Source organism: Scylla paramamosain, chromosome 47, assembly GCF_035594125.1.
Source record: "Scylla paramamosain isolate STU-SP2022 chromosome 47, ASM3559412v1, whole genome shotgun sequence".
NCBI classification, from domain to species: Eukaryota; Metazoa; Arthropoda; class Malacostraca; order Decapoda; family Portunidae; genus Scylla; species Scylla paramamosain.
Genome location: NC_087197.1, coordinates 4,300,001 through 4,325,299, shown reverse-complemented (window position 1 = coordinate 4,325,299; position 25,299 = coordinate 4,300,001). Strand labels below are relative to the sequence as shown.

Sequence of the window (25,299 nt, the reverse complement as noted above, 5' to 3'; positions counted from 1 at the left end):
TCTCTCTCTCAAGCAGCCTTGCAGTTCTTTATTTAATTTGTTTATTTTATTTGTAATTGTCTTCCCTTGTTTTCTTTTTTTTTTCCACTTTTCTTTCTTGCACTGCTTCTGTCTTTTCTTTATTCAGAACTTTTCTTTTTTGTATGGCAGAGATTGGATAATGAGGAAAGTATATAGATAATAACTACTGTTGGGGTACCCACCGCTGGAGGGTGATGCAGCCGTGATGTGGGAGTGGCGCGGGGCACCCTGCAGGAAGGAAGAGCCAGGCAGCACTTCTCTCCGAAAAGCACATGGTAAGACCACAAGTGTTTATCTAGAGTTTTATTAGTCAAAAATATTTTTAGATATTGTGGCAAATGACTGAGAAAAAAAAAATTATATATATATATATATATATATATATATATATATATATATATATATATATATATATATATATATATATATATATATATATATATATATATATATATATATATATATATATATATATATATATATATATATATATATATATATATATATATATATATATATATGCACCTTAAAGGTAACCTTAAAGGTAAAATAGAGTGAAGACAAACATAAACTTGGACATGCAGTGAGAGGACAGTGAAGGGCAACAAAAGTCATTGAGATCATCTTTGCGCCACACGCGTTTCCTGCCACAGCTTCCATCCCTGGCGACGACTGGGGCCAATTTATCCTAGACTTTCCCTGATCTGCCCCTATTCACACGGAGCGTTTTCAACCGTGTGGTTGCAAAATCTAAGGCAATCTATGGAGACGTTCACACGCTATCGCGCGTTTTTCTGCCGCCCGGCAAACTGTGGCGGCTTGAGATCCCCTTGCTACCGCGCGGTCCCTGGGCGGTCCTGGATATGCAATGAAGCGTTCACACAAGTAACGTTTACTGCCGCAGCCTGCAGGATGAGGGCGCGCCTCATTCATTGGTGTGGCTTGTTAAGGAACCACTGAGATGAGCGACCTTACGTTGTCGCGTCCACGTGGAGGTGCAGGTAACTTTGGAGATGACAAGTAGCTCGCCCTTTGCATTTGGGATACAAGTTCCTCTTAACATAAAGATAGAAATGTCAAATATTAAGTCAACAGACGCCCTTCATATGGAAGCTTTTACACGCCGATAAGTTAATCCACCAAGGACCGGAAGAGGTGGAAGGTTGAGTGGAAAAAAGGTACACACTGGCTCCATGACTTTGCAGCTCGAATTTACCAACCCCGCGGTGGAAAACGCTTCCTGTGTGCTCTGCAGTGGTTGCGGGGCGGCAGCAACCCCGCGGTGGAAAACGCCTCTCAATTGCTACCACCTGAAGCAGCTGTAGTGCACTGCACACACCAAAGAAGCTAAAGAGAGACATGTTTGGCACACATGAAACGTCTTCCACCGCGTGGCTGCTGCCAAGGATTCTACACAGATTCTAGCAGAGGAAAGCTTCAAGACACGTAATTTTGGACATTGTTAACTTTTTTTTTTTGTGACTCATTATATATCTTCAGTGGAATTTTTTTTTTTACTATAACCAGATTCTGTTTTACATAAAAAAAGAAAAAAAATAAAGATAAGTAAATAGATAAATAAGGAATGATGATAAATATAAAGTCACGAGAGAAGATTCTGGCATTTCACACATCCGTATCTTTGAGGCACATTCAAACATAACAAAATAAAACAAAACAAAAACACAAAGTAGACAGCTAAATAAAGGATAGATAACAGTGATCGCAAATATAAAGTCAGCTGCCGGGGCCACGAGAGGAGATTCTGTCATCTGGCATCTTGTCGGCGCCTTTAACACTCACACGGACAGCTGAGTGTGTATGTCCGAGCCGCGCCCCACCCGTGTGTAGGCAAGGAGGGAGGGAAGGGCCACACTGCACAGAGACCAGGTGAGGGGGAGTGGCTGGGCGGGAGAGATGAAAGGTGACAGGTGGATGTAAACAGTGGGGCATGTGAGGTGGACGTGGAAGGTGTGTGGTGAGCGTGCTGTCACTGCGGGTGTACGTGTGTGTGGGTTAGAGATGCATCAGTTATCAGCATCCGCATCAACATCCGGAGTTCTAATAAATGAAACATCAGCATTTGGGATATAAAATGAATATCCACATCCGCACCACACAGGATGTGGCGGATATATTCAATACATTACAGACTACAGAGCTTGCAAAGTTGAAAAAAAAAGTGAATTAATGCATGGTTACTCAATTAACTACAAAAAATTAACTAAAAACTCCTCTAATTGATTTACATGGTCAAATATTCCTGCAACCCAGCCAGGAGGGTGTTGTATGGGGCAACACTCCTGGCCTTGAGGGGAGTGCAAGGGTGACTGAGCCTCCCCCAGCTGGCAGTGTGACCAGCAGAGCCTCGCTGAGTCACTTCTGGTTCAAGGGAGAGAGGATATTGCTTCCTCAGGACTCTTAATTGTTGATCTTATTATTTATTTATTTTGTTTAATTATATAATTATTTGTTGCTTATTTGTTTATTTATTTCACTTGTGACTATTTCTTATTTATTTATTTATCTATTTACTTATTACACATTTATTTAGTTAGTAAGGTTACAGCAATCTTTAAAATATCTCTTCTCCTTTATTTACAACACACCAACACACAGAACACATAACAGTAACCTTGTGTATTGCAGGAAGAGACACCACCACCACCACACACCATGCTGGCGGGGTACAGCCTGCCGTCGCTCACCACGGTGGTGTGTGGGCTGTTTGTGGCATACATCCTGCAGTCGGTGTGGACGCTGGGCCAGCTGTTTGTGCACCCCAGCTGCCCCACCCCCAGCCACTGCTACCAGCCTCTCATTGCACAGAACCCTCAGCTGCAGGTGTGTGTGTGTGTGTGTGTGTGTGTGTGTGTGTGTGTGTGTGTGTGTGTGTGTGTGTGTGTGTGTGTGTGTCTGTCTGTCTGTCTGTCTGTCTGTCTGTCTGTCTGTCTGTGCGTGCGTGCGTGCGTGCGTGCGTGTGTGTGTGTTAATGTTTTGTTATTCATCGTTTAGTACTCCTGCTGCTTATTTGTTGTTTGTTTTTATTTTTATAGTTAAGTCTCTCTCTCTCTCTCTCTCTCTCTCTCTCTCTCTCTCTCTCTCTCTCTCTCTCTCTCTCTCTCTCTCTCTCTCTCTCTCTCTCTCTCTCTCTCTCTCTCTCTCTCTCTCTCTCTCTCTCTCTCTCTCTCTCTCTCTCTCTCTCTCTCTCTCTCCCCCCCCCCCTCACACATCCACCCATCACTCCTCAGCTGCTGGCGTTCACCTCACTGTCCCGTGCTCCCTCACACCCCCGAGAGCTGGAGTTGCTACATCGCGTCAAGCACTTCCCCTATGACAGTCCCCGGGAGGACCAGCTGGAGGTGCAGCTTCCCCTCAGGGTCAGAAACAATGGCTCCTTTTACCTGCATCTCTTCCTTACCCCTCCACACATCACGCCTGAGGTAAGTGTGTGTGTGTGTGTGTACTTATTTTGTGTTCTTTAGTTGGACTGATTCAAGTTTTTTTTTTTACACAGCCTGAACACATGAACTGAACTTAACCCTGTGAAAGAAGACACATTCATACATACATACATACATATATATACGTACATACATACATATAGCATGTTATCTCTCGAAAAAAGGTGGGTAGCCAAGATGAGGCACAAAACTTTCACATTTACATTCATTCGCACACTCTCAGTCCCTTGGCCCTGGACGGAGCAGAGAAAGTACTCCTGGCCTCACTGTGCGGGGATCAGAAGACAAAGTATTCACACCTGCTCTCCATTTGCTTCTGTCATGTTTTGTTTTGTTGACAGATAAAGGAAAATACACACACACACACACACACACACACACACACACACACACACACACACACACACACACACACACACACACACACACACACACACACACACACACACACTTATGTTTCCCCTCTGCTGCAGGACTGGGGTGGCCTGGCTCAAGGGGAACATTCAGTTTATGCCTTCTCCCCACTGACGGAGTACCAGGTGCCTGAAGCCTCCACTTTCAACCTTCTGGGGGAGGACAAGACTGCAGCAAAGGAGGTGAGTGTGCACAGAGAGAGAGAGAGAGAGAGAGAGAGAGAGAGAGAGAGAGTCCTAGTTGTTTGTTCTCAGTTTGTACATTTGAGGGTGTTGTCTATAGTTGTGTGTGTGTATCTCTGTTTGTCTTTTTTTCCTTTTAGTTGATTTATGCTGCTTGCTGCTGTCACTTTTCCTTGTTCTTGTTCTTTCTGTTTTTCTTCTTCTTCTTCTTCTTTTTCTAGTCTGTCTCGACATGTATACTTTATATGTGTGTGTGAGTGCATCTCCCATAGCCTTGGCCTCTCCTAGCCCCACCCGTTCCCCCACAGCAGGACAGCACCACCACCAGCAGCAGCAGCAGTAAGAGCAGCAAGCAACAGAAATCACGCAGGCCGGTGACACACTTCCAGTCCCAAGTGACCTTCAACATCCTGACTGACCCTGTTGGTCTGCCCCGCCATGACCTTCCCTACGACCTGGGTCATGCCCTCAGGTGGGTCAGTGTCTCTCAGGTCAAGGGTCACATGTCATAGAGCACAGGAACAGATGCTATGTACCAGTTGTATAGGTCTATATAGATTTATATTGGTCTATTAGAACCAGTACAAAGGAGAATGACTAAAAGGATACAGGGGATGAGGGGTATTCCTTACGAGACGAGACAAGCTTTTAAATGTACATTCCATGGACGTATATTAAGAAGGGACGTGATAGAGGTCTTTAATGGTATAGGGGACATAACAATGATGATGTAAGCAACATTCTCAGGGTCAGTAATCAAGATAGAACAAGAAATGATGGGTTCAAGCTAGAAAAAGTTAGGTTTAAAAGAGATAGGGAGGAATTGGTTCTGAAATAAAGTGGTGGATGAATGGAATGGACTCAGTAATTAGGTTGTTAGTGCTGAGTCACTAGGAAGCTTTAAAAGAAGATTAGTCAAATTTATGGATGGAGATGATGGGTGAAAATAGGCAGGTATGTTTTGTACAGGGGCTGCCACGTGTAGGCCTGATGGCTTCCTGCACCAACCCTTATTTTCCTATGTTTTCATGTTACTGTTTAGAGTTAAGATTGGCGAAAGGTTTTAGCACACAGTAAACATTCCCCTCCACTCCCTCCCTCCAGACTGGACTCCCGGGGCCGCTACCTCCCCATCTTGCACGTGGACACCCTCAGTGCTCGGCTGCGAGACCTGGTGGAGGTGACGCCCACCCTCACCCACACCAACTTCACCCTCAAGTATGCCCCCATCTCATACGGCAAGCTGAGGTGAGTGGTCCTGGCGAGCTATGGCAATTGAGAGTGAGAGATGCAGGATTGTAAAGATGGTTGTGGCTGCTTTGCTTTAGTACACCTGATGCATAGATAGATAGATAGATGGATAGATAGATAGATAGATAGATAGATAGATAGATAGATAGATAGATTGATGGACAGATGGATAGATAGATAGATTGATAGACTGACAGACAGACATTTATTAATCACAAAAACACAAGAAACACTACAGTACTACAAACAAAAGCAAAACACAAACACCCACTAACATAACATAACATTCTTAGTCCATTTAATCACAACCACACACCCTCACACACCTTACCCTCCTCCAAACCATTCACACACACCCTCACATCCTCACACCTCCCCTCCTCCTTCAGGCTATGGATGCAGTTCGAGGGGGCGCTCAGACCCATGGCATCCCTGGGCTTCAGTGCAAGGGACCTGGATGATGTCAAAGGGATCTTCTCTGACACCAGCCTCTACTTCCTCTTTGTGACCTTCCTGGTGGCTGCCCTGCATGTGAGTGGTGGTGCTGGTGGTGTACAGTGATGGTGGTGTGAGTGATTGTTTTTTATGTAATGGTGATGAGGGTAAAGATTGGTGATGTAAGTGATGAGTCTTGTGAAGGTTGGCAGTGTGTGTAAGTGATGGTAAGTGGGTGGGATTGTGTGTGTGTGTCTGAGTATTGTGTGTGCAAGTGACTGTAGGTGGGATTCTGTGCCTTTCTGAATCTTGGCATAATTTGGAGAGAGAAAACAGGTCTTAGTTTATCTCTTGCAGTAAATGGGGATTGAGTGTGGCTCTGTAATCCAGTGCAAACATAGAAATAAAGAGGGAGAGAGAAGAGAGTCCTAGTGTACCTCTTTAGTTTCCAGAAGAGAAGTAGGACATAAGACATTTGTATGTAACACAATTATATCTCATATGTTTCTAGCACTCAAGGCAAGACAGAACACAAACACCACCACCATAACAAACCCAGAAAGGAAGCACAGGAACAAAGCTAGAGTCCACATATTTCCAGCACTGAAGGGTAGACAGAACATGAACACCACCAGAACAAACCCAGACTGAAGCCTCTCCCTCACAGATTAGATTCCACAGGTTTCCAGCACTCAAGACCAGACACAGAACACCACCACCACTACCACCACCTAGACGAACCCTAACTAAACCCTCTCCCTCACAGATGCTCTTCGACTTCCTAGCCTTCAAGAACGACATAGCATTTTGGCGTGGCCGGCGGTCCATGGCAGGCCTGTCCCCCTCCTATGTGGCGTGGCGGGCCATCTCCCAGGCTATTGTGTTCCTGTACCTGTTGGAGGAGAACACAAGCCTGCTGGTGCTGGTGCCTGCTGGGATAGGAGGTGTTATTGAGGTGAGCTACTGGTGGGGGTGGTGGGATGTTTGGGTGTTGAGGAGTGGGGCTGTGGGGGGAGTGAGGTGTGGGTGAGGAGTTGGGGTGTGAGGAAAGCATTATCAGGGTGGGGATGGGAGGTGTCAGTGTTGGGGAAGGAATGGGACTGTGAAGAGAAAGGGAAACATTATAAAGACAAAGGTGAGGTGCAGATAAGAACATAAGATCACAAGACTAGAGGAGCTACACAAAGCAGCCCCTGGACCACTCAGACTTGCCATCCACCACCACCTTGTTCCATCAGTGTTGCAGAGCACCACAGAGGAGCAAACACAGACAGACCTGCTGATCATTACTGTTTGTGATCTATTGCACTCATAGCAAGATGCAGGACAGCAGAGACAAAGAGTGTTGATGTGTGTCAGGGTGTCATGTCACTCCAACACTAAGAGACAGGGACAGCAGAGACAAAGGGTGTTGATTAGTCACTCTGCTTCTCACTCCACTTTTCCTGCAGTTGTGGAAGGTGACCAAGGCATTCCACATTCGCCTGGAGGGTTGGCGGCTGCGGGTGGAGCAGGCCATCAGCTCTGGGGAGAGTGCCACCCGGGAGCTGGACTCTCAGGGCATCCGCTACCTCAGCTACCTCCTGTACCCCCTGCTGGTGGCCGGCGCTGTGTACTCCCTGCTCTATACCCCCCACAGGAGGTATGTACGTGTGTGTGTGTGTGTGTGTGTGTGTGTGTGTGCGTGAGGGGGCGAAAGAGAGAGAGAGAGAGAGAGAGAGAGAGAGAGAGAGAGAGAGAGAGAGAGAGAGAGAGAGAGAGAGAGAGAGAGAGAGAGAGAGAGAGAGAGAGATGGGTGGTGTACAGAATTGTTAGGACATCCATAAGAAAATTTCATTGTTTTTAGGACATAAGAAGATTAGATTATTTATTGGGATATAACAAATTTGATTACTTATAAGGATACAGTAATTATTAGGACACAGGAAAAAAAAAAAAGATTATTTATACATCTGTTTAGGACGTGAGCAAAATTACATTATTTATTAGGTCATGTGAATAAAACTAGATTATTCATTATGCCATAAGAACAAAATTCTATTATTTGTTAGGATATAAGAACAAAATTACTTTATTTATTAGGACATGAACAAGATTACATTATTTATTAGAATGAGAATAAAATGAGATGAAATGCCTGGATTGGTGTGTGTGTGTGTGTGTGTGTGTGTGTGTTTGTGTGAGCCACAGACTGTAAAGGCAAGGTGCAGACACTGAAGGTTACAACACTGTTCACTCCTGCCGCTGCTCCTGCCCCTCACAGCTGGTACTCCTGGTTGATCAACTCCCTGGTGAATGGAGTGTATGCGTTTGGCTTCCTGTTCATGTTGCCGCAGCTGTTCATTAATTACAAGCTGAAGAGTGTGGCCCACCTGCCCTGGAAGACCTTCATGTACAAGGTGAGTGTATGTGCGGACTGGCTGGCAGGCTGGCTGGGCAAACACACACAGATTTTTAAAGATTTTTTTAAAGATTTTTCATTATTCACCACAGCATTTGAATACAATAAACATAATATAATAAGAAACAGTGTGTACAGTAATGTGATCTACACACCTCTTTGCTAGAGTCCATAATCACACACCAAGGAAATGCTGAATACTTCTAATAAATTGTCTTAACACTGCCACCACATAAGTATACAAACATCAAATTTCTCTCTCTCTCTCTCCTATATAAAAAAATTACTGCTCAATAACACATCATCTTTCATACCACCACCACCACTTCATCATACATGCCTACCAGACTCCCTCTGTTCCTCCCACACTCCACTCACCACCACCGCCTATATTCCACTATTCACACCTCTCAGAATCACCACCCACTCACCACCACTGTAGTACTTAAAGGATCCAGTCACCACCACCACTCACCACCGGTCTCTCCCATGCAGGCTTTCAACACCTTCATTGACGACCTGTTTGCCTTCATCATCACCATGCCCACCGCCCACCGTGTTGCCTGCTTCAGGGATGATGTGGTGTTCCTCATCTATCTCTTCCAGCGATGGTAAGCCTGTCTGTCTGTCTGTGTGTGTGTGTGTATGTATGTATGTGTATGTGTCAGTAAACCTATCTGTGTATGTATGTTTGTGTGTGTGTGTGTTTATGTGTGTACATGTTCAATGTTTTATGAAGTTATTGCATTGTTATGAATTTTGGTTTAACGGAGTTTATTACATGTGAACTCTTGCTATGTTATGTTTGTTTTACTGTGATCTTATTGACTGTTAATACTTAGCACATTTGTATCTCATAATCTTTGTGTGTGTGTGTGTGTTGAGTCAGTAGGAAGCTTTAAGAGATCAGATAGGTGGATCATACATATTTTCTATAGTGAGTGGTGTGTGTGGTGAGTCAATAAGGAGCTTGAAGACATTGCACAGCTGGACACGTGTTGTACAGGGTCTGCCACGTGTAGGCCTGGTGCTGGTGGCTTCTGGCAGCTTCCCTTGTGTTCTGATTGCATTTTGTAATGTTGTTAATCCCAGTCACATTTTACCAGCAGCTTCCCTTATATTCTGATCATGTTCTGGTGTACTAATGTCAGTCCTGGTCACGCTGCAGGCAGTACCCGGTGGACAAGAGCCGTGTGAATGAGTTCGGTGAGTCTGGTGAGGAGGTGGCACAGAAGGCTAAGGAGGAGTAATCATCCACCACTGCACCACCACCACCACCACTACCAGTGTGCAGGCTGCAGGTCAGAGTGAGGGCGTTCACTGGAAGGCGCTATGCAGGTTCCCCCGAGGCTCCGGCCCAGTGTGGTGAGGGAAGTGTTTCTCTTATGGTTGTTGTTTCATTGAAGGAATCACAGCGGAAGTTTTGTTGGTGTTTACTGATGTGTTTATTTAGTTTTCTTTGGTGTTTGTGTATTTCTGAGTTAGTGACGGAAGTAAGGACAGACATTCAAACTGTGGCAAGTGGTGGGACCTCAAGAACAGGTGCTGAAAGTCATCTTTATTTTTATTTATTTTATTTTTTATTTTTTCCTGCATTTATGGATATGCATTTATGGATTTATGCAGTTATGGATATGTTTTCCTCATTCCAAACACACACGATCCTCACAGTGAGATGATGTGTATCAGTGTGTTGGAGGCTGTGTCCTCCCGACCAAACCTTTGTCTTGGCTCAAACTACTCAATATTTCTACTGTTAGTGGCACAGTGTAGTGTATTAGTGGCTCTTCTGGCCTACATTTATTTATTGTGTGTGTGTGTGTGTGTGTGTGTGTGTGTGTGTGTGTGTGTGTGTGTGTGTGTGTGTGTGTGTGTGTGCGTGTGTATCCATTATGGAGAGTGGCATTGGGGTGGTGAGGCCAAGAGGGGCTGGTGCAATGAGGGCCAGAGTGCCCCAGTGTGTGGGGTGTTGAGGTGCAGCTCCTCCCTCAGGGGCAACACACAAGGACAATCAAACTTCTCTCTCATTGGCTGCTGCTGACCCAGCTGGCCCTTTGTCGGGTGAAGGTGTGTGTGTGTGTGTGTGTGTGTGTGTGGTTCAAAGGGAGGGATGGCTTGTGTTGTTTCCTTTGTGGTAGAGTGTTGGGCAGACCTGTGCTGCTGCTCCCTTGGCTGGGTTGGTGAGGGCAGTGCACTGACAGACAAAAGCTGTGGCATTACCATGTTCACTATGAAGGAAGGGAGGCAGAAATACCCAGGATAACTTGTCTTCCAGTTTACTGCTTGAAGCTTGTACTCTCTTAGATCTAAGAGGCGGCTGCGTGTGGCTTGCGTAAATAATGAAGTGGCACTTGCCAGGGAAAACCTGGCCAGGAAATCCACGAGCCAAGGCTGATCAGGACAATAGGTATACGTGGTGCATCACCAGACAGGCGGTGGATGGAGGGTGGAGTGAGGGAGAGGAGGGAGCCAAGCATTCCAGTGTGGTAAGGAGAGGTGGAGTTTGTTGGGATGTGTGGGGAGCACAACAAGGAATGGTTACAACTCAGTGTTGTTGGTGGAAGTTTGTAGAGGCAAGTCCAAAAAAAAAATTTTGAATGAGGTGGGCCAGAAGGACCCTGGAGACCTGGGGCTGTGTTGGGAGACTGGCAGACCAAGCAGCCCAGCCAGCCGGTATCAGCAAGGCTCACACATTGAAGTGTGCATGGAACCTTTGTAAAAGATTAATAATTTGTCTGATGTTTCCCTTTGGTTGTTTCCAACCATTCTCTCACTTGCATGATTTTTATAGATGTAGTTGAGCAGATTGTTCTGTAGGCACAGTGCTTTGTAATGATGAGTGTTTTCCTGGAGAAATAAGTCACCACGTATTATAGAGTAGGGTTAGGTATAGCCGCCAAATTATTCCCTCTTTGGCAACGTGAACCTTGAGCACACCCAAGGCGACACACTACCCCAGCTGCCAAGGCAATTGGGGGAAGAGTGGAGGTGAGAACTCCTTCACTTCGCATGAGCCAGCCGGCTGGAGTGTGGTTGCGCAGCACGGCATGCCACTGTGCTCGTCCCTTGATGCTGTCTCTCACACTTTTGTCTGTCATTGCGCTCCCTGCTGGGTTGTGTTAGTGGTTGGGAAAGGACAGAGAAATATTTTGGAATATTTTAAGACTGTTGCATAACTAAACATTCCACTTTAGGAATACTACTACTAGAGTCATAATAAAATATTCTATATTTAGAGCTATAATAAAGCAACTTATATTTGTGTCATTACGAAGACAGAACTTTTCACTACTAGAGGTACTGTACCCAGTGCCTGCAGCTTTCTCCCAGGCACCAGTTTTTCAGAAAGACATTCACTTCCTGCAAGAGTGAATCAAATCAGGAATGTTTCCAGCCTGCCCTTAATGTTAATTTGTCATCAGACTCAAAGGAACACTGCTTGGCCACCATGCTGTGGCACCAAGTGTTTTGGCAGTCACACAGGTTCACAACTCACATTGGAGAGTACAAGAGTTAAGGTCAGGCTGACAACACACATCTGAAAGTCTTCACTAAATAGAAGTGTTAGTGAAGGTCATTCCAGCAGAGTGATTATATATATATATATATATATATATATATATATATATATATATATATATATATATATATATATATATATATATATATATATATATATATATATATATTTTGTGTGTGTGTGTGTGTGTGTGTGATTATGTCAACCTCATGTTGCTCACTTCCATGTTTACCTTAGCATTAGTCTGCTACACTACTCATTGCAGCATCAGGAGATGCATTCCCTCAATAAAGACAACACAAATCAGCCACTCTTTATGTCCCTCTCAGTACTGGTCTTAACAGTGCACCCTGTGTGTGGTGTGAAGGCCACACACCACCGCAGCCTCTTCCACACCATGCCGCTCAACACTGGTCTGTGTAGGACACCGGCACCATCCTCCCTCTGCTGATTCTCTCTGGCTAGCAGTACCTCCCAGACAGTCACTCAGAATAGTCCTTCACATTATGGGCATCCTTCCCAAGCACAGTCTGTCAGTGCTGCAGTCAGGGCTTGGACTGGAGGTGGTTTGTTGCACAGTTCATCTCACTGAAGATTACCTTGTGGGGAGATGCCAGTCTCAGTCACACACACAGGATAGTTTAAAAGTACAGAAACATTTTGTTCATTTATTCCATGTTGATGTAATTGCACAGTCGCCAAAATCCAGTGGTCTGAGAGCATTACAGGCGGTGCATTCTGGCGTCCCCAGTGAGCCGTGCGGCAGCGAGGCAGCGCCTGCTGGACCCTTAACACAATCACATGGCAGCAGCTACTTAGTGTATAACCTGAGATGGGGCAGGAGAAGCTCCTGCTCGCTGCAGCACGACTCTGTGGGGTGAGGCACGGCTGCACCTCAGCCAGCAGTAGAGCGAGCAACTTGATGGGACATATTCATGTGTGCCACACGTCACTGGACCTTGCAAGTGTACACACACACACACACACACACACACACACACACACACACACACACACACACACACACAGCCTTAATGCTTATCAGGCAATATTCAAGACTGAATGAGATACAGTCTGTCGTACAGCAGTACACATTTCTGGATCATTTCATTACAAGTAAAAACATAATAGATCTTCTGGACAAGCACCATTGGCCCTGAAATGTAACTATACTCTAGATAAAATCTTATTCCACTGAAACCAACATTATATTATAAACTCTTCATAGGAACAATATAGAGCCTTAAACATTTGCCTGCTTCCAGCCTGAATGTCACCCAAGAAGCCTTGAGGCTCAGCACAGCCTCTCACACAACACTAGCTGAGGTTTGAGCAAATATATACTGCAGCCACAAGTGTGTGGGCATGAACCAAGCACCTGTAGCAGCAGCAGCACAACCACCACCACCACCATCACCAACACACACAAGCCTCTCCTGTGTGTGCTGCTGGTGTATGAGGAATGTTGATGTGGTGTTGCTGCCATGGCTGCCTTCTGCTGTCCCTGCCACCGCCATTGCTACATCCACCACAACTGTGCGCTGCTTCACAGCTGGTTTACACTGTTCCACTTTTAAGTAATTCTGCATCTCAGGACATGACTTGAGAGAATTTGGTCTCTACACAAAACAGTATTGCTGTGAAGACAAACCACACTTGGGATGTGGTAATAGTGGTGGTGGTGGTGGTGGCAGTGTTGTCACACACACAGAACATGCATAATATTTTACAATTTTCTGAGGAATGAAAACTCTTCATACGACTGAAAAAATACATTGATCTGAACACAACACTTCCAAGTCCTGCTGTTCAGCAACACTTTGCTCACTCTACTCTAGTATGTAAAACTTATATGTACCTAACTCCCCCACTCTGGCAGTGGTGCACCACACTCTCCATGCCTGACTGGCCGCCCAGCCAAGTGTTCAATGCCTGTCTGCTGTGACATGCCAGTGTCCAGCTGCCAGTTATAAAAGCACAGAGTTTCCTGCAGACACACTTAAAATCTTCCTAGACACAAGACAAGTCCCTCATTTACCCATGTGCAACTACACAGCACCACAGCTGTGCTGCAGCCGCCACCGTCCTCCGCGTCCTGCTCCGCCCACCAGGTGTTGAGCAGGAATAATATCACAAAGTCCTGGAGGGAGGGTGGTGGCGGCACCCCCTGCAGCGCAGCACGCTGGACGCTCCTAAAACCCGTATGTTTCCTCCAACTGCCATAAGAACACACGCACGCACGCACACACACACACACACACACACTATGCAGACCTGCATACAAACAAACACAATACCCATAAGTAAAATATCAATGCTTAACATACAAGTGGACAGTGAAGTGTCTCTAAGTACTTACATCTAACTCCCAATCGCTGCCGAGGGAGACTGGTACAATAGGAAAATAAACGCGTCTGTCGCTGCACTGTGAACCTTGAGTCATCCGGTGACCCTCCAGTGGACAGGTAAGTCTGTGTAGGCCAACCAATGAGGTAGTTTGCTATGTACTATTTGTGAGGTAGTTATATACTATTTGAGGTAGTTTGGTAGTGCTTGTGAGGTAGCTTGGGAATTCACTTGAGAATACTGAGGAACAAGGTGACTCCCTGCATTAGTCTACAATACTGAATAGGTAGCTAGATTCCTGCGGCCTTCCACTGAGATCTGGTAAAACACCCCTGGCTGCTCACGCCCTCCTACCCGCCCATACCTCCCCCAAAAACTTTCAGTGTCTGTGGCCCTTGGACACCCTCCTTTATACACAAGAGAAAAATTAAAAAATAATAAAAACACCAACTCTGTCGGCACAACCAAGAAATCAAACAAATGAGACGCCAGAATCTTGCTTCCTTCCTTCCTGCGGCAACTCTCAGGGCAAAGCCGCCATGCTGAACGTCTCCCTGTTTGACTCAAGACTTGGTACAAACATTTTCAATATTGTAAGAATTGTAAACCTTGGCATCTGTCCTGCCCCCTTCCCTCCACAGAGTGGGTCACCCCCTCCACACCCCGCTGGCAAGAAGCTGCACTGCCCCTCTCAGGCTCCGCACACAATATTAATCTGTTATGTTTTTAGACAAGTGTGGTGATTGTCACCTGCCCAGGTCACCTGTCTGCAGGACACGGGTCTCAGGTACACTGGGAGAACATGACTCAGGTGGGAGCTAATCTCATTTTCCCAAATTATACAAATTTGTGTAAGTAAAGCACTTTTAAAACCTGAAGTAAGTAAACGTTATACACAACTCTATAGTACTAATAACTGTCAGTTTGTGATTAAATACTTCATGAGTTTATAATTATCTTTTTAAATCAATTATATTTAAGCTTTGCTAAAATTATATTTAAAAATCTGAGTGTACTGGAAGCACAATTTATCTTAAAATACTTAACAAACCTATGGTTCATTTAAGGATATAAACTGATTCTTGAGTCTTTTAGAGTTTAAAAGTTAAAACCACAGTGACATCCCAGTGACAGACGAAAGGTGGCAGTGGCCGTCCCTCCACCCTCACCCCACCCCCCTGGGCGGCGCCCCTGCCACTCCTGCCACCCCGCGGCCCACCCGTACTAACTAAAGAGGAACTTTGAGGCAGGTCCCACGGCACCCACCACCCACCGCCCACCCTGCACCAGCTGGGCCGCCACCCCAGGGCGAGGCACCAAGGTTGGCCACTGCCTTGCACTCATGTTGATTATTGTCACGGCGTGACGCTCTCTTCCTATCAAGAAGCACTAATAAATCCCCAAGTCTGGATCCCATCGTGTACAGACCCGTCCCAGTACTGCCGGCCGGTACTGCCCAAGCTGCCGGACAGATTCCTCCCCAGTGCACCGCAGCGCCACAACACCACAGCACCAGCCAGGACGGGGAAGAGATTTGTCATCAAAGCAACAAGGCTAGAGTAATTGCTCCTTAATCCTACACATGAGGTAGTGGCGAGGCCGAGGAGGTAGGGGGCAGAGAGAGAGACTGTCAGGAGCACGCCACAACAGCCGCACTCTGCCCCATAGCCCCACCAACCTCACCATGATTGTACTGCAACCCCGCCTCCAGGTGAGCAGGGGATCAAAAGTTTTGTTGCCATGGCCATAGAGCCAGTGCCAAGGAGTGCCAGCACCGCCGGGCTGCCTGCTCACACCCACAACACCAACTCACACATCCATTTATACTGAAAGTGACACACTGCTGCTGCCCTGTACTGTGTGGGCATGAACTGCACTGTACAGTGGCTCCTGACACACCAACACAGGCACTTCTCTCATGCTCCTCACCCTGTGGGGACATCCCTCTCACACATGCATGCATACAAGCACTCACTCACTCATTCACACACAAACACACACACAGACCTCAGCGGCACCAAGCCTCCCTGAGTGGGGCAGGGTATTGTCCTGCCCCCTGGTCACATCAAGGCAGACCTGTCCACAGCTGTGATGAAAGCTCTATGTACAAATACATGGCGGCTCAGATAATTAAAATATACCCTGTATCATATCTCCAACAATGAGGTAGTGGCGGTGATGCCAGCAGGCCGCCAGGCATCGCACCGCGAGCCTTCACGTGAACAAAATACCTGCAAAATTTGTACGAGGTTTCATCAATTTGTACTCTGGAACTTGAAATGAAGACACTTGTGGTGTGGGGGGCTGCTGTGCCCTAGAATACCTGGACCCGGTTGTTGCCAAAGTCCACCACCACGATGAGTCCCGAGGGCGTCACACAGATACCGCTGGGCCGGTCCAGCTGGCCCGGCGCAGATCCCGGTACTCCAAACTTGTACATGAACCCACCGTTTGGATGGAAGATCTGGATACGGTGATTCCGTGAGTCCGCCACAACGATGTGGCCCTCCTGGTCAACCGCCACACCCTGGGGCCGCAGGAACTGGCCCTCAGACACGCCCTCGTTGCCCAGGAACCTGGCGGACTGGAAGTCTGGGTGGACCACTAGCAGGCGGTGGTTGTTGAAGTCTGTGACCACAATGTGATTTTCTTGGGTGAAGCACACGCCGCGTGGGGAGTCAAAGTGCTTCCACAGGGAGCCCTCAAAGCCATACTTGTTGGCAAATGAGCCATCAGCACGGAACAGCTGGATGCGATGATTGCGCGTGTCGGACACTGCGATGTCACCCTCGGCGTTGGTGGACACGTCCCACGGGTAGTTAAACTGGCCATTCTTGCTGCCCTTCTCGCCAAACTTGAACAAAAAGGTGCCTTCAAAGGTGAACACCTGTATGCGATGGTTATCCTTGTCGGCCACAATGATGCGGCCCATGGTGTCTGCCGCCACGCCCGCCGGCCGGTCAAACTGGCCGGGCCGCGACCCCGCTGACCCGAAGGAGTGATGGAAGGTGCCATCTGCAGTGAACACCTGCACACGGTTGTTGCTGCGGTCCGCCACGATGATGTAGCCCTCCTTGTTGCAGCACACGCCCCACGGCCGGCACAGCTGGCCCTCCCCCTCGCCTTCGCTGCCGATGGTGAAAAGCACCTGGCCCACCGAGGAGTAGCTGCGGCCCGCGCGCACCGGCACCGAGAAGGGAGAGCCCTGGATGTGCAAGCCGCGCAGCATCACGCTCACCGTGTGGCGCCCCTCAATCTGGGGCTTGTAGCTTACCATATAGGAGCCGCTCTTCTGGTCTTGCACCTCGGCCGGCGCCGTGGTGCCGTCTGGCCCCACCACCGTCACAGTCACAGGGTCGCCGCCCACCACGCGCTGGTCCGCCAAGTGGTCCTTGCAGTGCACCACAAAGGAAGACACCCTGCCCCGCCCCGCGCGCTTCAGGCCAGAGCCGCTGGCAACGGTGTGCGCAGCGTGGGCCGACGAAGACACGAAGCCCATGGTGTTGAGCATCTGGCACAGGCTGGCGTCGGGCGGCGAGAACGTGATGTTGTCGTCCTCATGTGGGCTGAGGTGCGCCTTGATCTGCCGCAGCTCGTTCATCTCCACCAACACCTTCTCGCGCCGCTGAAGCAGCTCCATTTGGCTGGCAGAGTCCACGGAGCCGATGGTCTCCACGGCGTGGGTGAGACGAGCCAGCGCGGTGCTCAAGTCATCAATTTGGTCCTGCAGAGTCTTGCCCTTCACTTGGCGGATTCGCTCCACCTTGCTCAGCAGCTTCCTCTCGCGATCCTCCAAGGCCGAGATGTGGCGCCGCGTAGTGGAGCGCACGTCGCTGGCCACGGCCTTGGCGCGCAGCTCCACGCGATCCACCATGCGCTTGGTGACGCCGATGCTGTCCTCGATGGCTCGGATGCCGCTGCGGGCGTCCGTCAGCAGCTGGAGCGTGATGGAGCGGGAGTTCTCGGCAGCATCCTGCAGGAACACGCAGCCGTGGCCGCGATGCTCCCGCACCGTGCACTCGCGGCACACGGGGGCGCTGCACCGCTCACAGTAGTACATCATGGCCTCGCTCTCGTGGCTGGGGCAGAACAGGTGCCCAGACCCGTGCTGGGCTGTGGCGCCGCCACCCAGGGCTGAGGCGCCGCCACCCAAGGCTGAGGCGCCGCCGCTCAGAGACGTGGCGCCACCGCCTAAGGCCGTGGCGCCGCCGCCCAAGGCCGTGGCGCCGCCGCCCAAGGCCGTGGCGCCGCCGCCCAGTGCCGAGGGCGGGGGCGGCGAGGCCAGGCCCAGGTGGGAGTGGCTGTTCTCTTCGGGCCCGGAGTAATGGTGGGCCCGCGCGCTGCCGCCGTTGGTGTTGCACACCCCCGCCTCGTCCCCGGGCAGCGGCACGATGAAGTGGTCCTTGGTGAGCCGCACGCGCTGGTGTGCACGCACGCAGGAGTCGCAGAGCGCCTCATTGCAGTCCCTGCAACGGGAGGCGGCGGCCTGGCCGTCGTCGCAGCTGGCACACAGGTATCTGGAGGAGCGGGGCAGGTCGCCGTGCAGCAGCGGGCGGGGCAGCAGATGGTCGCGGCTGTTCACGTGGGAGTTGGAGGGGCTCACCATGGAGGGGGCGGGGGGCGGGCTAACCATAGAGGAGGGAGGTGGGGGCGGGCTGCCCAGGTCATCCTCGGAGGACACCATGTCCAGGATTGAGGGAAGGAAGAGCGGCGGGCTGAGGGCGTCCAGCGGTTGGTCCAGGTTCAGCTCGGCGTGGCAGGTTGGACAGGCCAGCGTGGGGGCTGCCAGCAGACCCTCCAGGCAGGGGCCACACACGGCGTGCAGGCACGGCAGCACCCGCGCCTCCTCTAGCAGGCTGCGGCACAGCGGGCAGGTGCTCAGACCCAGCGCATCTGCGCCCCCGCCCAGCGATGACGCCACGCCAAGCCCGCCCAGCCCGCCACCACCAAGCCCACCCAACCCAGCGGGACCCAGGCCATCCAGCGTCTCCTTGGGGCCGCCCAGCCCGCCAGGGTATGCACTCGCCATCCTGCGGGAGAGAAACGGGCAGGTCAGCCGCTGGCAGCCACCGAGGCACCACTGGGGTGACCTCATGAGGTTCACCCAGCACCCATCACCTGACTGCTGGCCGCCAGGATGACTCAGCACTGGCGTCAATACCACCCCCTACTCAGCACCAGCCATCCCTGCCACCGCGCCCACGTGCTGAGGGGCGTGATGGTGGGTGTTGGTGCGAGTGTGTGGTAATGTGGCACGTCCACCAACAAGAAACTCACACACACACACACACACACACACACACACACACACACACATACACACACGAGTAACAGTGAAAACAAAGCAGATGGCGAGATAGGGGAGAAAATTACTCTCCCCTCGCTTCATAACAACACTGGGGCGTGACTGCCAGAGTGAGGAGGAAACAAGAGGGAGATGATTCAGCTGGCATTGAACAGGAAATATTTAAAACACACACACACACACACACCTTTTTACACTCATCCGTTTCTCGTAGTAGTAGTAGTAGTAGTAGTAATAGTAGTAGAAAAAAGTAGTAGTAGTAGTAGTAGTAGAAAAAAGACGAGGTAGAAGAGAGAATAACGATAGGGAAAGGAAAGTAGTAGTAGCCATTGAAAATAAAGTTTCTTCCTGCTCCACTTGACACATTCCTTAATTTCCGGTACTCTCTCTCTCTCTCTCTCTCTCTCTCTCTCTCTCTCTCTCTCTCTCTCTCAAAATCTGAAAACCTGAAATCTTCGTAAGTCAAAGTGGGGAAAAGCTGTAAAAAGTGGAAAGTGGAATGATAAGTGGAGAGAGAGAGAGAGAGAGAGAGAGAGAGAGAGAGAGAGAGAGAGAGAGAGAGAGAGAGAGAGAGAGAGAGAGAATTACGATGAACAGTAATAATGAATAATGTGGAATATGAAGAAACGACAGTGAAGTAGTGGCAATGAAATCACCAGTAGTAGTAGTAGTAGTAGTAGTAGTAGTAGTAGTAGTAGTAGTAGTAGTGGTGGTGGTGGTGGTGCTGGTGGTATTAGAAGCATTTCCCTTCCCCCTTCCCTCTCCCCTTCCCCCTCCCCTTCCACTCAGGTAAACATGCTGACCTCCATCCCTCCCCCTCCACCACCCCCCCACCCTCCATATTCCTCCCTTTCCCCTCCACTTCCCCACCAGTATTAAGGGCACCCACCCCCCTCCCTTCCTTCTACTCCTCACATTCTCTCTCTCTCTCTCTCTCTCTCTCTCTCTCTCTCTCTCTCTCTCTCTCTCTCTCTCTCTCTCTCTGCCCTTCCACCCACGCCTTCCCGGGGAGAGGGCGGGGAGAGGCTGTTGTTGTTGTCATAGAAGGGGGGACAGAGAGAGAGAGAGAGAGAGAGAGAGAGAGAGAGAGAGAGAGAGAGAGAGAGAGAGAGAGAGAATGGGTCCAATTCACCATTAGTTTAGGGAGGTGACGATTCTCTCTCTCTCTCTCTCTCTCTCTCTCTCTCTCTCTCTCTCTCTCTCAACACATGCAGGAAATTGTCAGTTTTCTAAATATAATGTGTATTTTTTTTTTTTGCATATAATATACGGTATGTAATTTTGTATTGTAATTTATATGTAATCTTTCCCTCCCTCGGTTTAAAATGACGGTTTATTATTAAGTAACTTTATATGTGCCACCCGATATCATTATTATCATCATCATCATCATCATTATTATCATTATTCGTATTACTCTTCTGATTCTCACTGACAAACACGGTAAGAATTAATACAAAGAATAAATACGCAACAAAAAAATAACAAAATACGAACAATAATGAAAGAATATGTAAAGGAAGAACGACCTACATAATAATAATAATAATAATAATAATAATAATAATAATAATAATAATAATAATAGTAGTGGTGTAGTAGTAGTAGTAGTAGTAGTAAAAGAAGCATGGGGTGGTTTCTACTCAATGACCTTTTAATAAACTTCCACCCACAAGAGGAGGAGGAGGAGGAGGAGGAGGAGGGAGAGCAGCAGGTACAAGTATACATTAAGGGAAGCATTGTAGTCATTATCATCAGTGTGGGAAACGAGAAGAGAGTCAAGGATAGTAGTAGTAGTAGTAGTAGTAGTAGTAGTAGTAGTAGTAGTAGTAGTAGTAGTAGTAGTAGTAGTAGTCGTCGTCGTCAGTGTGGATGGCAGTCAGTCAGTCAGTCAGTCAGTCTCTCTCTCTCTCTCTCTCTCTCTCTCTCTCAGCAGCTAAACAAACATACAACTTAGCCAAATTATTGATAGGAGATATATATTACTATCATACGAACATTTAATTATTTGTATTTCTACTGCTATTACGATTAATTATATGTAAAAGGGGCGGTTAAGGAAAAAAAAAAAAACTGAGGTGCCGGTCCTCAAAAACGATCAACAAAAACTTGCAGGATAAAATGTTTTGAAATCTGGCGGTGCAGTCCTTAATTCTGGCAACCGTGAGTCTCAGCCAACCTTTACATGTTCACCTAACTAACTCATCCTCACTTATTTACACCTAGCGGAATGTAAATTAAACCAAACAAAATTTTTCTTAGGTAATACTCCAAGTAAAATAATAATAATAATAATAATAATACATAAGTAGTAGTAGTAATAGTAGTGTTAATTATCGTCTGAGTGACTTGACCCAACAAATAACTGAATGACTTCCTGACTGACTGACTGATTGATTGATTGATTGATTAGCTGAATGAATAACTAGCTTGACTCTGGCCAACTGACTAATTGACTGACACACACACACACACACACACACACGTAAATAAAATACTGCTACTACTACTACTACTTCTACTACTACTACTACTACTACTACTACTACTAATAATAATAATAATAATAATAATAATAGGCCAATAATAAACAGAAGAGTCTGAGCTTGAAAGAGAATAAAAAAGCAAAGGAAAACGGAAAATGCGGGAAACGGAATGAAAGGAAAATTGAGTAAAAATAGAAGGCAAATCAGTGAAAGTAGAAAACTGACAAGGAAATTTCGAGAAACAGAAGTGGAAAGGAAAACGAGAAGACGTAAAAGGAAAATGAGAAAACGTAAAAAAAAGAAAGTGGGAAGAAAAATAATGAAAAATAAGAAAACCAAAAATAAAGGAAAAAATAATGAAACTGGAAAGATTAAACATATGAAAAAAAAAAACAATTATATACAATGATTCAAAATAAAACAAAACATGAGGGGTGATTAATTATGCGTTGAACAGGTGACAAAAGAAGATAAACAAACACACGACAGCGGAAATGACGTATTTTGAAAGAAAGATAAGGGGGAGTGTAGAAATTTTGCTACGTAGTTAAATGGATACCTGAATATAAACAGATAAATAAATAAATGCAAAAAAATAAATAATAATAATAATAATAATAATAATAATAATACACTAAATTAACTAATGAGGAAACTTATCTTAAAAAAAATATGAAATAGGAAGGAAGGTAGATACTGCTAATGAATACGAGAGAGAGAGAGAGAGAGAGAGAGGAAATGTTTACGATAGTGATAATGAGACACTGGGATTGCCACAATGAAGTTTGGTAACAGTAGTAGTAGTAGTAGTAGTAGTAGTAGTAGTAGTAGTAGTAGTAGTAGTAGTAGTGGTGGTGGTGGTTGTAGTTGTGAAAAGGAGGCGGATGGGGGTGGGAGGAGGAGGAAGAGGACGAGGAAAACAGAAACAAGAGAAGCGTAAGTAATGAACAAAACAGTAGTAGAACAAATAGTTACAGAATAACGATAGTAATAAGAGAAACAACCGTAAAGCAATCCTAATAAAACCACCACTAGTAGTAGTAATAGTAGTAGTAGTTAGTAGTAGTAGTATGGTCGTTAGTCATCTGTGGCGTTTGTGGCCCAATGCACATGGGTGGTGGTGGTAGTAGTAGTAGTAGTAGTAGTAGTAATAGTAGTAGTAGTAGTAGTAGGCTTAAGGCGCCGTGTGTGTGTGTGTGGGTTTATGAAGGTCCCTCCCTGCCTCCCTCCCTACCCCCCCTAACCTATGGGCGGGGAAGGCAGGCCAGTTACCATCTCCTATAGCAAATTCCTGACGTGTTTGTATGCATGTCTGCGTTAGGAGTGCGTGCCCTTCATTTACTGATTTACAAGTGTGTGTTCAATTTATTTACAAACACACAAACTTACTCCCCCCCACCCCCCTCCCACAATCTTACTCCACACACGCACGTACGCCACCCCTCCCAGCGCAGCCAATAGGCCTGGGGGATGCAGGTCAGAAGCAGCCTGAGGCCTACACGACTGTAATGCATAGCGGGCCAAACCACCACCACCACCACCACCACCCAGGCCTCCCTGCATAGGCCTACGAGTCCCAGCCTACAGCCTCCACCACCACCACCACCACCAGTGCACCCAGCCCAAGCCATGCTACACTGCCCCTCCTATCGTGTCCTGCAGAGCCTCAGGGGCCCTGGGAGTCCTGCTACAGGAGACAGGAGGCCTACGTTATAGTGTACATGACACCCCCAGGTCTGTGAGAGTTCGGCTAACACGTGGGTGAAGGAGAGGATCCGCCGGCCTGACTCTCACCGTCCTCAGGCTCATCCATCTTCCCCTGCTCTCCCTTCCACACTTTCCACCCTTTCACCGCGCCTCCACTCACTCCACCTACACGCCCTCACCCACACTGCTACGCCACTCCCCCCTGTGCCTCCCCGTCCCATCACTCACGCCCCAGGGAGGCCCCAGGGGCGTGAGGAGGCGTTTTTCTCCCCGGCTGTCTCCCGGAGCCTCCCCCTGGTCGCGGTGCACGGCGCGGCCTTACCTTTGCATAGGGACACTAACAGCATGGGGCCCTCTGCTGCATGCTCGTTCTTGGCAAGGCGTCGGGCGTGGTGCAGGAAGGCCCCCCAGCGTGCAGGTCGGCCAGATCAACACAATCCCGGAGAGGCCATCGCAACACGTCCCCACTCCGCCACCTTCACCGCCATAACTGACCCTCGCTCGCTGGCGGATCAGATGTCAAAATGGTTTTCCCTGGCGATCGTACACGTCTCTCAGCCTTTCGTGCGCCGGAGATTCACTCACGGGGCGTTTCTCGGCTTCCCTCACGGCCTTTGCGACCCTGAGGTGCTCCTGGCGGCAAGTGGGTGGCGCGGCGGCCAGGGCGTGCGGCCAGCTGCAGGTGCCGTGTGGGGGCGTGTGGTGGCATGGTGAGGTATGCACGTGCATTTTCTAATTAAGTAGAGTGTGGCAGTGGGGCGGGGGGCGGGGCCAGGCAGTCACGTGGTCTGGGGTAGCCAATGAGTACAGGGGCGGTAATCATATTTTGCCAGGCCCTGCTGACCACCACGGCCCCTCAGGCAGGCTGCACCCGCCCAGGCAGGAGAGGCGAGGCGATGGGCGGCTGAGGGGGCGAGTGTATCCCTTTACAAACTGCAAAATGCAATGGCGGGGAGGTGGGGGAGGACTGGCAAGCTGCAACGATGCCCAATGAGCGCGGCATGATAGGGGCGGTCCAGACCTGATTGGCGGCGGGAATATTGCGTCATTCCTCTCATGATCCCAGCCCTACATGGCCACAGCACGTCATGAGGGGCACGCAGACCCCCACGCACTCCTACACCTCCCTCTTAACACCACCTAAGGCTGCATATGCCCCCTACACCCCCTGGAGCCATTAATCTGACACCCACACCCACCCACGACCTCCCCGCCCACACCGGGTCCCAGATATCAAGCGATTGGGTCCCCTGCGTGTTGCAATGGGGAGGAGCCAGTGCAGTGTGGGGGGGGAGGGGCCTGCTGGGGAGGAGAAGTGGGACAGGCAGGGAGGGGGGTTGCAGACGGAATATGGAGGTTAGGTTAGCTTCCACCCACGCCAAACACACCTCTGCATTCACCTCTCAGCCTCCAGTTAGCCCGCCGTGAAGGTGTGGGTAGGTTGCGTTATGATATAGAGATGCATTGAGGTTCCCACGTGTAGTAACAATGACGTGCTTGGGGTTTAAGAGATATTTTTTTCATTGTTTGCGTGCGTGTGTGACTGCGAGAAGTTGGCAGGTGATTCATTTTATTAGAATGATATGGGTATGGAATGTAAGTCGAGAGGTGAGGATTTATTATATATTTATCTATTTATTAACCATAGAAGTGCTACCGACACATCTTCCCTTAAAAATCACTCTGAGGTGTCTTGTTTGGATCAGCAACCATCTGTAGACATCCTTTTCCTCTCTGATGGTGCCTGAAGAGACTGCACAGCCATCT

General features: G+C 48.3%; 2 protein-coding genes across 4 annotated transcripts; one reads left to right on the top strand and one right to left on the bottom strand.

Moving 5' to 3' along the window:
* Nucleotides 1-49: 49 nt before the first annotated feature.
* On the top strand, nt 50-11,431 carry LOC135094869 (lipid scramblase CLPTM1L-like). Of its 3 annotated transcripts, none has more exons than XM_063995342.1 (12): nt 50-296; nt 2,671-2,865; nt 3,273-3,464; nt 3,959-4,081; nt 4,393-4,553; nt 5,186-5,329; nt 5,722-5,863; nt 6,534-6,722; nt 7,219-7,409; nt 8,031-8,166; nt 8,664-8,779; nt 9,337-11,431. In XM_063995342.1, the coding sequence occupies exons 1-12, from the start codon at nt 294-296 to the stop codon at nt 9,416-9,418; spliced, it is 1,674 nt and encodes a 557-aa protein (XP_063851412.1). In that variant the 5' UTR covers nt 50-293; the 3' UTR covers nt 9,419-11,431. The 3 variants fall into 3 exon arrangements, with proteins under 3 accessions (XP_063851412.1, XP_063851411.1, XP_063851413.1); XM_063995341.1 differs by having other exon boundaries at nt 53-296; nt 4,390-4,553; XM_063995343.1 differs by lacking the exon at nt 50-296 and adding an exon at nt 1,752-1,911 and having other exon boundaries at nt 4,390-4,553.
* Nucleotides 11,432-12,342: 911 nt separating this feature from the next.
* Nucleotides 12,343-24,254, bottom strand: LOC135094866 (E3 ubiquitin-protein ligase TRIM71-like). The gene is made up of 2 exons (XM_063995331.1): nt 23,855-24,254; nt 12,343-19,064 (listed from the first exon to the last, which is right to left on the bottom strand). Exons 1-2 carry the CDS (start codon nt 23,860-23,862, stop codon nt 16,349-16,351), a joined length of 2,724 nt encoding a protein of 907 aa, XP_063851401.1. The 5' UTR covers nt 23,863-24,254; the 3' UTR covers nt 12,343-16,348.
* Nucleotides 24,255-25,299: the final 1,045 nt, after the last annotated feature.

What these genes read in the sequence shown, in the direction of transcription:
- LOC135094869 (XM_063995341.1), top strand. An exon ending in TCCTGGTGGCTGCCCTGCAT is followed by an intron (nt 5,864 to 6,533) that starts GTGAGTGGTGGT and finishes TCTCCCTCACAG; the next exon opens with ATGCTCTTCGACTTCCTAGC. An exon ending in GGATAGGAGGTGTTATTGAG is followed by an intron (nt 6,723 to 7,218) that starts GTGAGCTACTGG and finishes CTTTTCCTGCAG; the next exon opens with TTGTGGAAGGTGACCAAGGC.